The 16,332-nt window shown below is 39.8% G+C and overlaps 1 protein-coding gene across 1 annotated transcript in view; it reads left to right on the plus strand.

The window, feature by feature from the left end:
- The window catches only part of ITGA2 (integrin subunit alpha 2), a 104,675-nt gene that overhangs the window by 11,787 nt on the left and 76,556 nt on the right, over positions 1–16,332 (plus strand). Inside the window, exon 2 of the mRNA XM_024740322.1 lies at positions 13,369–13,489. Coding sequence (XP_024596090.1) covers positions 13,369–13,489 — 121 coding nt within the window. The remainder of the gene's footprint in view (positions 1–13,368; positions 13,490–16,332) is intronic.

Genomic DNA, 16,332 nt, shown 5'->3' on the forward strand with positions numbered 1-16,332 from the left:
GGAGGATTCAAGGCAGTCCCTCCAGGAGCTCTGCTTTCCATTTCTAATGTTACCTGTGGAGGAGAATCTAGATCCTTACTGAATGTAAAATTTAACACTCAAAACAAAGACTTTTAAGGAAAAGTTGCATTTTTCTTTCTTAATAAAAGCAGGAGAATGTTACGCTGCTATATTCCAAACGCAGTTTTATGCTTTTGGCTTTTGCACTACTTTTATTTTTTCTTTTAAGCACTATAGCTATAAGCCAGACCCTCTAGAGCTTAAATCTGTATATACAGTGAATGTGTGGTTCTTTTCAAAGGGCCTACAGTTTCTAAGTTTAGTTGCTTTATTTGTTTTTTGAGAGGAGGGGGGATGGGCTTTCTAAATTATTTCTGCAGTATTGTCCTTTCAGCATGAAGACAATGCTATTGAGAATGACTTCCTGTAATTTTGTACATGTTCAAAGGATCTAATGCGACCTATGACCATTTTCTGTTGTACATATTCTCGGTAATGATTAGCTACAGTTGAGGGTTTGAAGTCTGTTTTCTTTTTTTCCCTAATATACTGTTATTTATTTATTTATTTATTTTTGGCTGCATTGGGTCTTCCTTGCTGTGCACGGGCTTTCTCTAGTTGCGGTGTGCTGGGGCTTCTCCTTGCGGTGGCTTCTCATGTTGCGGAGCACGGGCTCCAGGTGCATGGGCTTCAGTAGTTGTGGCTCGTGGGCTCTAGAGCACAGGCTCAGTAGTTGTGGCTCACGGGCTTAGTTGCTCCGTGACATGTGGGATGTTCCCAGACCTGCATTAGCAGGTGGATCCTCAACCACTGTGCCACCAGGGAAGTCCCATGAAGTCTGTTTTCTTAGTTTCAAAGTCAGGGTCTGAGTAACCCCATTTCCTGCGTTTGTGGTTTCCTGGAGGGTCCATGGGCTGATAATGTTTTCTTGGCTCTCATGGTGAGTGTGTCTCAGCAAAATGTAGACATGCCGTCCTCCTATCCATTGCACAGCTGTTCTCAGAAACTTAAATGGAAACATTTAGGATATGTTTTTTTATGTGAGAGGTGAAAGTAGGATCACAAATTAACATGCCTTTTACAATTTCTCAAAAAGTATGCTATTATCAGTAATATATAATGATATTAATAGTAAAAGAAAATAACAAAAACAAGCTGTCTTTACTGAGTGCTCATCATTTGGTGGACACTGGGTTAGAGTTTTATATATACTGTCTGATCACAATAACGTAGGCTCATAGATTATGTCTATTTCACGGGTGAAAAAGCAGTGGTTTATATAGGATGAGGATCTTGTCCAAGGTCACAGAGCTATTCCAACCTCAGAGGCCAAGCTTTTAGGCTCTATGTGGTACTGTTGGTCTTGCACAGTATGTGGATTTTTCAGTTAAAAAAAAAAAATCCTTGTACTTCCAGCACTGGCATACTTCTGCCTCTACATCACCCCAAAATATAGGGTTCTCCTAAAGCTAGATAAAAAGCAAAGTTAAATGTTCTCTAAAATTCTAAATAGAAAATAAAATGTGTGTATATTTGTATATACATATGTATGTACATATTTATTAATCTTTTAATCTACCTCTATATGTATCTTCTCCGTAACCAGCATTCAGGCATCTTCCTCTGATTCAGTCCAGAACTTATATTTATTGATAAACCTGGTCTTTACTGATCTCCCATTATATGTATAACTTATTATTATGTGGAAAGGCGAAACAATCAGCAGTCCATCTGTTAATTCAATTGATTATTAATCTACAACCATGTAGATTCTCTGAGTACAGGGGAATATAGCAGTAAACAAAACAGACAGAGTCCCTACTTTTCGGGACAAAGGCAGATTTACCATAAAACAGGGGAAGCTTAAGCTTCAGGCACCCTCACTCTGCAGGCCTCTTCCCATGTATTCACATGCCTGATATTTTTATTAAATATGCAAAAGTTCAGATCATTGTCTCTTTTATACCCTAAAATAACATATTTCAACGAAGACATCAACAGCAAACTGTTTGATAAATGTCATCAGTTCAAAAAGTTTCTGGATTAATCCCTTTAAAAGAAAATTTGAGGTACCTTGAAATATTATAGCTCCTGTATGATACTGGAAAACAGTCCTAAACATTTACATGACATTACAAATAAGGTGTTATAAAAATGAAAGAAACTTTCCTTAACTGTAAATAATAATAATTTTAAACATTCAATTTACCATGCCAAAAAAATTACTTTTTAGAGAGTATGATTTTATAAAGTTATCAAGTAAAGAGGTGATCAACAGATGTAGAGTCGGGCTTCCCTAGTGGCGCAGTGGTTGAGAGTCCGCCTGCTGATGCAGGGGACGTGGGTTCGTGCCCCGGTCCGGGAAGATCCCACATGCCGCAGAGCGGCTGGGCCCGTGAGCCATGGCCGCTGAGCTTGCGCGTCCGGAGCCTGTGCTCCGCAATGGGAGAGGCCACAACAGTGAGAGGCCCGCGTACCGCAAAAAAAAAAAAAAAAAAAGATGTAGAGCCAAGGCAAAATGTATTACAGAAGTATGTCAGGCAATCAGTAAAAGGTATGTTTTTTAAAAAATATATTTTTCAGGTTTCAAAACTATTTATTTGCTAGGATTACTTTTCTCATTCTAAACAAAAAGTTAATTTTATACCTGAATTTGTTTCACAATTTTATAATTTTTTCCTTAAAGAGACATTCCTTCCCAAATTGTAGACATGTCAATCCCTACAAAGCTTAACTCTTCTAATACAGATTCTAATGAGGGTGGAAGACAAATTAAAAACATAAATACATCACATAAGAGGTAGCAATGCACAGTAAGGGGGACAGAGAATGCTAGGCAGGGAGTGGGAAGAAGGAAGATATTTTTTGGCTTGGGGTTATATTATATCTATTGCTGTATAACAAATTACCACACATGGGGTAACTTAAAATAATATACATTTATTATCTTACAATTTCTGTGGGTCAGGAATTTGGGCATGGCTTCACTGAGGTCCTCTGCTTCAGGTTCTCTCATAAGGCTGCAATAAGGTGTCGGCCAGGGCAGGGGTCTCATCTGAATTCTTAACTGAGGAAGGACCACTTCTGCTCATTTTAATTGTTGGCAGAATTAATTTTCTCCAGGGCTATTAGACTGAGGGCCTCAGTTCCCCATTGGTTCTCAGTGGAAGGCTGCCTTCAGTTCCTTGCCCTGTGGGCCTCTTTGCTTCATCAAAGCCAACAAGAGAAGGCATCTACTAGCAAGATGGACGTTACAATCTTATGTAATGTAATTACAGAAGTGATACTCTGTGATATTTGATTCTGCATTTTGAATCTTCATTTCTATTGGTTTGAAGTCACAGATCCTGCCCTCAAGGAGAGAGGATCACACAAAGGCATGGATAGCAGGAGAGGGGGATCCCTGGGAGCCCCCTGACCACCACAGGTAATGAGGAATGGCAGCTCTGATGGGTTGATGTTTGATGTAGAAACAGAACACTCTCTGGGAAGAGTGTTCCATGCAGAAGAAACAGATGCAAAAGGCCTAAGGTCAGAGTGAGTTTAAGGAAGAGCCAGGTGAGTGAGCTAAAAAGATAGGATAGGAGGTGAGGTCAGACAGGGTGGGGAGGCAACGAGTATGCAACTAGCAAGAGACAAAACGTACACAAGAGAACAGTAAGTAACATTTCGAGGTAGTACATCACAATAAGAGATGCAGATGGTGAATTATAAGATGGGTGCATACAGGCTAAAATGATAGGGGAAGACCCAAACCAAAAGTTTATAGAGAAGTGGCCTGTGAACAGAGATATAATAGAAGAAATACTACCTCAGTTATGTCTGTTGTTTCCATACATGGCCTTGAGATGTGTCAGGCATATCTTGTTAACGAGCGAGCTATTCAACAGGCACTGACTTGCTAAATGCACAAAAATGCTATTCTGAGAGGGAGAGGAAGAGAGAGGAGTTTCTCCTTTCACATAAAAGGAATTTAGGAAGATACTGTTAAAATAGAAAGTGAATTGATGAGCTGGTATTCCACTACTTTACCCCATCCTCTCGGCCATTGGGAGCCAGTGAGTCTGCCAGATGGCAACTCATCCTCCAACATCCTCAAGAAAAAAAGAGAATATATTGAGTTGTTAGGAAGTACTGTCATAATAAACGGACTTCAGAAGCAATTGCTATAGACTTTTGAAGATGTTCCTTGCCTGCAAGATCAAAAGTTGTGAAAGGGCATCAAAATCACCCAACAATGTGTGCGCTACTCTAATACTTGATGTAGTTACTTTGTCACAAAATAACGACTTGTATTTTTTTCATACAAAATGTGAACCTTAAATGATATATATACTTGAATTAGTATATATCTCTCCTGTATTTATATATGCACATCTGTATATTGACAGGCTTATCTTTGAAACGCAGCATAGTAAATTGAAAATTTCTGATATTATCCGATTTCCCCCATCTTAGTCTGCTGGAGCTGCCGTAGCAAGACACTACTGAATGGGTGGCTTTAACAACAGAAATTTATTTTCTCACGGCTCTGGAGATAGTAGTCCAAGATCAAGAGGTCATTAAGGTTGATTTCTGGTGATGCCTCTCTTCCTGGCTTGTAGACTGCTGCCTTTTGTCTGTGTCTTCATGTGCCCTTTCCTCTGTATGTACATGCAGAGAGAGAGATCTGGTGTCTCTTCCTCTTTTTATATGAACACCAGTCCTATCAGATTAGATTCCCACGTTTATGACCTCTTTTAACCGAATTACCTCCTTAGAGGTCGTATCCTCATATATAGTCACATTAGGAATTAGGGGTTCAACATGGGAATTGGGGGAAGATGTAATTCATCCATAATGCCCCTTTAGGCTTAACTACATAGTAATGCATTTATTTCTGCACGGAAGTGATGCACATGTTTCTTTAATATGCATGCAGAGTAAATGTCAAATAAATGATACATGCACACATCATTTTAAAAAAAGTGGTCATAAATTACGGAGCAGAACAAATTATGAAATCATTACCCAGATATTAGCTGTAATCTCTTTGCTTCTTCAAATTGAAATATAATTCTTTTGAATCCCTATTCCACCCTTATAGGAAAATATAGTGCTCTCCCAAGATTTCTCTGAACCCCCAGGAGTTATCCATTTTCATTGTCATTCAGCCCTCAATACCCAGATGGGGGAGTTTTTGTTCTCCACCCTGACAAGTCTGATATTTGATTTTACGCTCTGTAAAAACTAATACATCAGCTCGTTACAGTTTCATGGATGCTGACAGATGACACGAGGTGCCTGAGTCAGAGACCAAGGACTTTATTACTCATGGCATGACAGGTTGCACGGGCATGTTTACATCAGTTTTCCTGCGCTTCCCCACAAAGCATCATGAGGGCAACGGGAAGGGATCCAAGTGGAAGCCTGCACACGTCGAGTAGGTTGCATTATGAGAGAGGAAAACTGAGTCTGGTGACCTGCTGTTTCACAGCAAGAATTCAGCAAACCCATTCTTTGTCCTGGAGAGTGAGATTTACCTTACCCTCAAGCTTTCTTGCTGCAAACACAACCCTGAAAAAATGGCCCAGGTAAACATCGGGCAGGATCTAACTTTACTGGCATACCCATCATATTGAATTGAATGGTGATCCCCCAAAGATATTTCTATATCTCCGTCCTCAAAATCTGTGAATATTACCTTATTTAGATAGAGGGGCTTTGAAGATCACCTTGTGGAAACTGTTGGCGGAAACATGAATGCGAAGCCACTTCCAGTGAGGGCTCAGAAGGAAATGAGGAACATGTTGTTGGAAACTGAAGGAATGGTGATCCCTGTTATATAGTGGCAGAAAGTTTGGCCTAACTGTGTCCTACTGTTGTGTGGGAAGCTTTCAAGCAATTAACTTAGATATTTAGCTGAGGAGATTTCCAAGCAAAATGTTGAGGGTGCAGGCTGCTTTTTTCCTTGCTGAATGTAGTCAAGTGCAAGAGGAAAGAGATAAATTGAGGAAGGAAGCATTAAACAAAATAAGAACAGTACTTAATGATTTGAGAAATTCTTAGTCTATCCAGATTCAAAAAAAAAGAGAGCAAATATTAGGGGATTCATTGTTAGGAAAGTGTGCTCTGAAGGGAAGGCCAAAAGTGTGGTTGGAAAACGTTTTGCTGAATGGATTAGGCGTGTGATTCCTGGATCCTCTCAACCGTCTCAGCAGAGGCCAGGAAGAAAGAGTTATCCAGGAAAGACCTGTGGAGAGCTCTCTTGTCAAATGGCACAGATCCCCATGACATACACAGGAGACCTACAAGGTTTTTAGGAATGTTGTCTCAGCAGAAATGCTGCTCTTGAACTGAAGGGGACAAAGAAGAAGAGGCCAATAGAGCTGTTGCAGGCCCAGAGGACAGAGCCTTGAGCAACAGAGGATTATTTTCAGGCCTGAAAACCTAATGGAATCTGACCTGCTATGTTAAACTTTCTTGGTACCAGCGACTCCTTTATTCCTTCTAATCTCCCTTTTAAATGGAAATGTCTCTCACATGCCTGTCACACCATCCTTTTTTAGAAGCAGAGAAATTATTTTCTAGGTTCACAGACCCCCAGATAGGGAGAAATTTGCCCCAAGACAGATCATACCTGGAGTTTCACCCATCCCTGATTTAGATGAGAGTGTTTCTCCTGGACTCTTAAGCACAGTTCTTCTGGGAACCTTTGCTGTCCCCTAAGAGAGTTCCCCCATGTCTTGGTGATAACTGGACCTTCCTGCTGCCCCTGCCTTTGCCAATACCTCTGCAGCTTCTGAGGACCAGTCCCCACCAGCCATGGGATAGAGATTTGCTCCACATTCTTAAATCAGTGACACCCTGTGCTTGCACTTTCATAGACATTCAGACCTTAGAGTTCATGTATATGAGTAATTTGGATTTTATTTTATTTTTTATTGAGATATAATTGACATATAATATTATATTAGCTTCAAGTGTACAGCACAACCTTTAGAATTTTTACTGGAGTATATTTGACTTAATATTATGTTAGTTTCTGGTGTACAGCAAAGTGAATCAGTTTTTTATATATATATCTCCATTCAGATTCTTTTCCCATGTAGGTTATTACAGAATACTGATAGAGTTCCCTGTGCTAATCGGTGGGTCCTTATTACTTATCTATTTTATATATAGTAATGTGTATATGTTAATCCCAATCTTCTAATTTATCACTTTCCCCCCACATTTCCCCTTTGGTAACCATATGTTTGATTTCGAGATCTGTGAGTTTGTTTCATAAATAAGTTTATTTGTATCATTTTTTATTAGATTCCACATGTAAGTGATATCATGTGATATCTGTCTTTCTGTCTGACATTACTTAGTATGATAATCTCTAGGTTCATCCATGTTGCTGCAAATGGCATCATTTTGTTCTTTTTCATGGCTGAGTAATATTCCATTCTATATATGTACCACACCTTTTTTATCCATTCGTCTGTTGATGGAAATTTAGATTGTTTACATGTCTTTCCTATTGTAAATAGTGCTGCAGTGAACATCGGGGTGCGTGTATCTTTTCAAATTATGATTTTCTCCGGATATCTGCCTGGTTGTGGGATTGCTGGATCACATGGTAGTTTTATATTTAGTTTCGTTTTTGGTTTTGTTTTTTTATGCCTGCGTTGGGTCTCTGTTGCTATGTGCGGGCTTTCTCTAGTTGCGGCAAGGGGAGGCTACTCTTTGTTGTGATGCGCGGGCTACTCATTGCGGTGGCTTCTCTCGCTGTGGAGCACGAGCTCTAGGCGCACGGGCTTCAGTAATTGTGGCACACAGGCTCAGTAGTTGTGGCTTGTGGGCTCTAGAGCACAGGCTCAGTAGGTGTAGCACACGAACTTAGTTGCTCCATGGCATGTGGGATCTTCCCGGACCAGGGCTTGAACCCGTGTCCCCTACATTGGCAGGCGGGTTCTTAACCACTGCGCCACCAGGGAAGCCCTATATTTAGTTTTTTAAGGAACCTCCATACTGTTCTCCATAGTGGTTGTATCACTTTACATTCCCAGCAACAGTGTAGGAGGGTTCCCTTTCTTCACACCCTCTCCAGCATTTATTGTTTGTCGATTTTTTGGTGATGGCCATTCTGATTGGTGTGAGGTGATACCTCATTGTAGTTTCAATTTGCATGTCTCTAATAATTAGTGATGTTGAGCAGCTTTTCATGTGCTTCTTGGCCATCTGTATGTCTTCTTTGGAGAAATGTCTATATAGGTCTTCTGCCCATTTTTGATTAGGTTGTTTGTTTTCAACACAATGATTTGATACATGTATATATTGCAAAATGATTGCCACAATAAGTCTAGTTAACATCTATTACCACACATAATTACAGATTTTTTTCTTGTGTTGAGAGCTTTTAAGATCTATTCTCTTAGCAACATTCAAACGTACAATACAGTATTATTAACTATAGTCACCATGCTGTACCTTACACCCCCCTGACTTATTTTATAACTAAAAGAGTTCTTGTATTTTTGTTTACTACTTAACAGACATTTCCTCCCTAAAATGCCAGCATACATCTGCAGAAATGGGCTAGAATGCAATAAGAGAGTACTAGTTAAAAAATACTCCTCTCTTCCCAATTCTACCTCTTGCTTTGGGCCTTAATTCTTTTCTCTTAACATGAATTTTTTTCCCCTTTAACTCTCTGGATCTTTTTGCAAATGAACCCCTTCCGTGAAAAGCCAGCCCCACCTGCCCTTCAACGTATGTAGATATGCTTAAGTTTTGCATTAGCCATACAAATTAGACTTTCCTACCATCTTCTACTACAAATATGTGTCATTGAGCTCTGACAGTGATATCATGGAAATCAAGACACTTCCTGACAAAATCTTGTGTTGAATATAGAATGATATATTTTGTTTAATACGTTTATTTCTGCCCTTGTTTTCTGAAGATTTTGTTCCTTTCTGAGCTTCACTACATATTGAGAACAAAACTGGGTTAACTATATCTCATTACCAAACATATATTTATTTCTCTTTTGAATTATCTTATAATTTAAAATCAGGTTCCAGAATAAAGTGAGAGAATGAACTCCATTTTTACTTAAACTAATTCTTAATTATTAAAGTTTCCCAGAAATCTGTTTCAGAGATGAGCAGGAACTCTCAGGGCAGGAGGTGCTATAACATTTTTAAATGAGTGGAAGAAAAAAGAAGTTTGCATTAATCAATGTGTGCTTAACTATCTGGTTTGCCTGTGGATATAAAAATGACAACAAGCCAGGTTATAATCAAGGATGAAACACGACACCCTTTTAATTGTGGACAGAGAGGAAATTAGTTAACCCTGCAGGACATACATTGCTTATTTTTGCAGTAAATGTTCGTGAGATTCACTGAATACTTGGGCTCGGTTACTATCAACAAATATACAGCAAGGTCACCTTGGATAAGTACTTTGCTGCACTGTTACTGCATTCACAGGCATCCGCATGAGGACAGGGGGGAAGAGTTACACTCTGACATGACCCTGACGGGACAAGGCTGAAGTCACCTTGAAACTCACTGCATCTAATATAGACCTGGAATGTATAAATTAATAATCTATGACTTGCTGGGCCAGTTTCTCACCGTCCCCATACTCTTCTCTTTCACTTCTCCATAATACTGAGCAGGATGTTCCTTGGGTCTGGAGTGACCTTGGCCTTCCTCTTTATGCAGTGAATCCAGCTCATCCTCCAAGGTCCATGGATTGCCACCTCTTCTATGAAGGCTTCAAACTCAGACGTACCCTCTTCTCAACTTTTGGATCAGGGTTCTTTTAGCTTTCTGAAATTTAATGCTTATCCCATGATGATATAATTGTTCATTATTTTATTCCAGTTACAAGAATGAAAGCTCAAAGACAGCAGAGATCTTGTCTGTTTTGTTCGTTGCTATATCTCCAGGACCTAGGAAAATGCCTCGCACAAAGGAGTTGGATAAATATTTTTTGAATGATTCATTTCTTAGTGTGTGGGCATGTTTGGGGGGTAAGGAAACACAATGAACCAAATAGGGTTGTTATTTTCCATATGATTCAGTTAATTTATGAGAACAGACATAGGAGCACATTACTATGACCAGTGGGATTGTAAAGAGGAAATAGACATTGAATTAGACCGAATACTTACATTAAATTTATAGAAGCTAATTAGCTATCATAGGCAAAGTGTGAAATGGTGACATAGTGAGTTTTAAATATATATTTGAGAAAAATAAGTATAGTGAACTGAGATTGTCCAGATTTATCAAAAGTGGCAGGCTCTTGAGGGAAGGATTGAAGTACAGGAAAGAAGAGATTTAGTATCAGTGGAATAAAGGAGTGGTGATGGAGAAGGACATGTTTTGTGAGAAAAATGAGCAGACCGTTTATGAATGGAAATTCTGGACAATAAGTTTGAGAAGATGAGCCAGACCAAGACTCAGATCTCAGCTACCAATTGTGTGACACTGAGCAAGAAAGACATCTAATCTCCATGAGTTGCCGTTTCCATATTTGTACATTGGTAATAATAGCTAGGTTTTGCTGTTTCACAAGGTTGGTGGGGATCAAATGAATCAAGATGATTCTGACATAGGCGGACAAACATAAGCATTAAGAAATAGTAGGCTACAAATTGGAATATACATTATGGTTTAAATATTAGAGGGAAAAAATACTGGAAGGAAATTAACTGCACTTGCATGAGAATGATATGATTATGAGAATGATATGAATATGATTATCATATTATGATATGATAATGATAAATATCATTATCAAAGACCACCTATTCATTAAAAATTCATTTCATTCAACAAATATTACCCTAGGTGCTGGGAAAGTAGGAGTGAATAAAAGAAATAAGATCTGAGCTCTCAAGTCGCTTAGATTTTAGTAGGCAGAGAGACACAGAACAATGCAGATACGTAAGATCACTTCAGATGATAAGCGCTGCGATGTTGGGGTAATGATGGAGAAGGATGTTGCTGGTAGAGGAGTGAGGGGAGGTCTCTACGAGAACAGCAGAGACTTGAGCAAAGACTTAAATGGTGAACAGGTGGCAGGACACAAATATCGAGTGGGGAAGAGTGCTGTAGGCAGTGGGTCAAGCCGCTGCAAAGGCCATAAGCAGAATGAACTGGATGTGTTCAAGGGACAGAAGGAGAGCCAGGGTGGCTGGAGCACAGTGAGCGAGGACAGTGGTGGAAAGTGAAAGTCACCAGATACACAAGGGCCAGATCATGAAGGGCTTTTGAAACTGTGGTAAGGAAATTGGATTTTATTCTCAGACATTGGGGTATTTTAAGCAGAGAGATGAAATAATATGATTTACATTTTTAACTAATAGTTTATATATGTATGTATATACACATGCATATATGTATGTACACACATAGTATATACATATAAGTATGTATATACACATTTGTGCGTATATATAATAAAACTTAACTGCTACGTGATAAAATGGACTCCATCGTGATTTCATGTCATGCCATGATCTGCCAAGGTCTAATTAATAGGGAAAAAAATGAGGTCATTATATATATAACCATATGTGGTCTTTCTAGCAAAAGATATTTTAAAAGAGGAGACAGTTTGATATCACCTCCCCAAGCTTTTACTAGTTTGTTAGATAATTGGTAACGTATTTAAATAGGATTTATTGAGTTCTGCACTATGGGGTAAAGTTAAACTGTTGATTGGAAACACCAATATTCTGAATGTCAGTTCTGGTTCTCTGCTTACTTTGCTACATTATTTTCGTTTGCATTTTATTTCCTGAAAAGTATAAAGAAGCAGTGGTGCATATCAAAAATAGATATTAAGGAGAAAATTTGCAAATGTGAAGCTGTGTAGATTTTGCTACAGAGTATTTGAAAATTATGGTTTGTCCTTCTCTTCCTGGCAACACATTTATTTCTAAAAAATAATAGTGACCCGAGCGCTCTTGAGTGAACAAATCCACAGTAGAATGCTTTTGGCAGGTAAAGAGGCACGTCAACTACTTTAGGTCCCCAAAGCTTCATCACTGACCTCATTATTCCTCTGGAGCGCATTTCAGAATCTGTCCCCAGAAGTACACGGGCATAATGGAAGAGCCAGCCCTTTTCCTCCATCCTTTCAATGCCTAAAACAATAGATTTATGAAATACTGTGCACTTTCAATGTGGCCCAGAAAGTGGGTTATTCCTTTGTGAAAACACGTATTGATGGAACTTTGATGTCAGTTTTGAAAAGTCCACTCTGCCTTCAGTGTCTGCTAAGGTAACTACTGATCTCAAACAGCTTGAAGCCTGTTCCCATCTCCATAGAGAATGTTAATATCCACACAATCTTCTTTCTCTAGAACATAGGATGACCAGCATTAATGCTATCAGTGTCAGAGGGGGAGACTTCATCAACCTTACTCTTTCCCCTCTTTCCCTTTCCATCACAAACAAGGTTTTTTAAAAAGGTCTATCCAGGCTTTATCCTATCAAGGCCTTTGTTGTCTTTGAAAATGAATATCATTTCTCGAACACTCAGAAAGCATCAAAAAGCAAAACCACTTTTGCAGTTCCTGCTGGACTAAAAGATATGACCCCTTTCCCTTACATTTCATTCTCAGAAATGATCCTTTCTGAAAAAAATGATACAATTTTCAAGCAGCTGTGATTTTTTTTTTTTTACCTCCTTTGATGTATTCAGCAATGCTCTTTCAACAGACATTTCATATAGAGTTCGTGTCAAGATCTTCAGGGAGGTTCAGAAGAAATAGAAGATAACCTTCCAACCCTGCCCTTGGGTGGTTTAGAGTCTTGCATTAGGAAGGACAGATAGAACTGAAGTTACTTAATCCCTAGAGGTAATATGTTGTTTAAGAGTTCAAGCTCTTCAGTCAGACAGCCCTGTGTTCAAATCCTGCCCTTCCCTTATCACTTTCTACCTGTGAGACACACTTATCTCCAGGAACCTCAGAAATTTCTGCAAAACAAATATAATATTAGCAATCAGGGAATTCCCTGGCTGTCCAGTGCTTAGGACTCCATGCTTCTGTTGCAGCGGACACAGGTTTGATCCCTGGTTGGGGAACTGAGATCCTGCAAGCCGTGCTGTGTGGCCAAAAAAAAAAAAAAAATCATATTTTAGGATTGCTTTGAAGATGAATGAAATAATGAATCATGGAAGTAGAGTACTTAGCATGGTGTCAGGGCCCCAAATTAGTACTTAAAAATCAGTAGCCACTATTTTTGGTAAACACTGTTAAAGAGAATAATTATTACTTCAAACACTTTTTTTTAAAGTGGCCTTTGATAATTATATTACAGACTTTTTTCACAAACTGTAAATATGGACTACGTTTTTATTTTTCCTTCACAGGCATTTTAAATTGCTGTGTGGCGTACAATGTTGGTCTCATGGAAGCAAAGATATTTTCTGGTCCTTCAAGTGAACAGTTTGGCTATGCAGTGCAGCAGTTCATAAATCCAGAAGGCAACTGGTAAGAATAGTCTCTTCTTTATGACTTCAGTAAAAACACTAAATAAATTTAAGATTTGACTACAGCTGCTTGTTCAAATTGGTGCATGTATATGTTATTAATGGGTAGTCCTCAAATATCCTTAAATGAAGGATTTTTCTTTGGGAGTCGGTAACTCTCCGATTAATAATTGATGGGATGGCATAAAGGTACTTTTTTTAAACCTAGATAGAAACTTTTCTATAAATATTCCATAGTAAATTCATAATACCAGGTTTTGACCATTTGATGTTAGATAGGTAGATACATAAATAGATTTGTCTTCCTTTCTTACTCTGTAAACTGGTATCCACTAGGCTTTGTAAATGCTCAGCTGGCTAGTGCCACCGATGGACCATTTCTAGGTGGTAGATCTGTTCCCTAAATTTTCTCCTTGAGCAAAGCTTTGTCTACTGGCTTCATTCTAAGCGTTCCCTACTCTAGGTGACAAAGGGTCCTCACAAGCATTCATGTTCCCTTTGGCAGCAGAAGGCTCCAGACAGATCCTAGCTCAACTAGAACTCTTTCCAAAGAATAAATGGGCTGTTGTTGGCTTATCAAATAAGGGCTATAATTTATACCTGTCAACTAAAAAAATTATTCACACCCTAAAAGATGAGAGTTACGTTTTATCCGGTGGGAAATTTTAGGACTTCAAGCCCTGGAGGCCGCATCTCAAGTAACCCTGAGAGAACTGCTCCCAGGAGGCGAAGGGGGAGCCAGGATATATAAGAGTTTTGCAACAAAGGGCAGGTAGTCTGAATGTCAAAAGAAGGAAAAGAATAAAATATATAGGAATAAACCTACCTAAGGAGACAAAAGACCTGTATGCAGAAAATTATAAGACACTGATGAAAGAAATGAAAGATGATACAAACAGATGGAGAGATATACCATGTTATTGGATTGGAAGAATCAACATTGTGAAAATGACTCTACTACCCAAAGCAATCTACAGATTCAAAAAAAGATTACTGTTAATTAAAGAAAGCCAGATATGTCAAGTTAAAGAATTTAGCGCTTTTCTATATACGGGAAGATGCAAGAATCTGAACTCACTGAAATCATTCCTTTGATGTGCACCTCAGCTATCTGGGGCCAGTATCCTGTGTTTTCATACCCTGAGTTTCCTCAGGGCTCACGGAAGGGAGTGGTTGCAGTCTGTTGGCTGCCAGATGGCAGGTATTCTTTCCTTCCTGTGCCCTCAGGGCTCACCAGCTCAGCATCAGCTGTGGCTGCAATGCTGATGACTGTGGCATCCTTTGTTTACTGACATGGCAGGCAGTATTCCGTCTTTCATACCCTTTTTCCTGTGTGAACTTATGTCTGGTGCTGTAAAAAATGGAATTCAAAGAAACACTTATCCACATTTTGAAGCATGCCTGTCTGTATGATGGGGAAGCAAAATGAAATTATCATACGGGTAGTGTGTCACAGAAGACATCTTGGAGGAGGTGAATCACGAGGTGGGTCTTAAGAGCGGAGATGAACAGGTGGGAGAATATTGTGAACTCGTTCCTGCTTCAGAGCTTCGGTGCACACGCTTTTCTCCTGGAAGGGACAGTCTTCCCAAGATTTTGTCTCTTATTTCTCAGTTTTGCTCAAATGCCTCTTGCTCAGAGAGACCTTTCGGAGCCAGCCTGTCTGAATTAGCACTTCACAACACCTCCCAGTCACTCTCTAGCCTTTCATGTTGGTTCTTTTCCTAAATAGCGGTTAGTACTCTCTGAAATTATATGTTTGTGTGCTCATTATGCATCTTCTGCTCTGTCTCCGAGGATAGGGACATTGCTTTGTGCGCTGGTACATGCTCAGAACCCAGAGTGCCACCTGGCATCGAGTAGAGGGGTCACTAACTACTTGTTGAATTACTGAATGAAAGCCCTAGTCCCCACTGATTCACCCGAGGTGGTCTACAAAGTGATCTCTAGCAGACAAGACTTACGTAGGCGCTGGACAAGACCTTCAGACGCACTCTCATGGTCCACTTCATAAGTGTGGCCTTGCTGAGGACAACCTGGCATTACACTTGAGGTTATTCTTTTTAAGTAACAGTTTTTCTGGGACAGAGAAAGAGGCACCATTGGCAATAGATGCCGTTAGGGATGATAAGTCTGTCAAGGATTGTAGGCAACTCAAGCACTGGCCACACTGCAGGTTGGAAGTTAAGACCAAAAGAGACGAAGTTGACAGGAACCTAGCAGGCAGAGTCCTGGCAAAGTGAGCCATATCTCCTTTCTCTTTCCAGGACTCCCTCTAAGCATACAAAGTGTTGCTAAAAGACAAATATGTTAACAGTTTATGGTGAGATTCTGGTGCTGATAGTGTTATGTCAAGACCAGGGACACCAGGCATTTCTAAATCCAGCCTTGACCTTCTCATGACATTCTGGAAAGATACATAAACACAAGACGATGGTTAGTGGCCAAGAAGGTAGCACTCGACTGTTGGCTGGGCTGGTGCTTTTAGCTCCAGTATAGAGCTTTCTGGTTAGATGTAGTATGAGGCTGACTGAGGCCTTCCTTCCCTCAAGCCTCCGTATAACCACCAGCTGGTATGTGCGTACCCCACCCCCAGGAAGAAGAGAAGGGAGCATCTTACCTGAGGGCTACAGCCTGTGAAGGTGTGAAGCAGAAAGGAAAGAGAACAGAACTTGGCCTGGCATGCCAGCCTGGGTCCCTCACTGATCTGGCCTTGTAACACCCAAGTCATGGACATGATTTTCTAACGCACTCAGGCTGGATGCTATGTGGAGGTGCAGGAAGTACAAAACAGAGACCTTGACTTTAAGGCACGGGGAGTCGAGTCAGTGAGGAAGATGGATG

This window comes from Neophocaena asiaeorientalis, unplaced genomic scaffold, assembly GCF_003031525.2.
Source record: "Neophocaena asiaeorientalis asiaeorientalis breed wild unplaced genomic scaffold, Neophocaena_asiaeorientalis_V1.1 scaffold57, whole genome shotgun sequence".
NCBI lineage: Eukaryota > Metazoa > Chordata > Mammalia > Artiodactyla > Phocoenidae > Neophocaena > Neophocaena asiaeorientalis.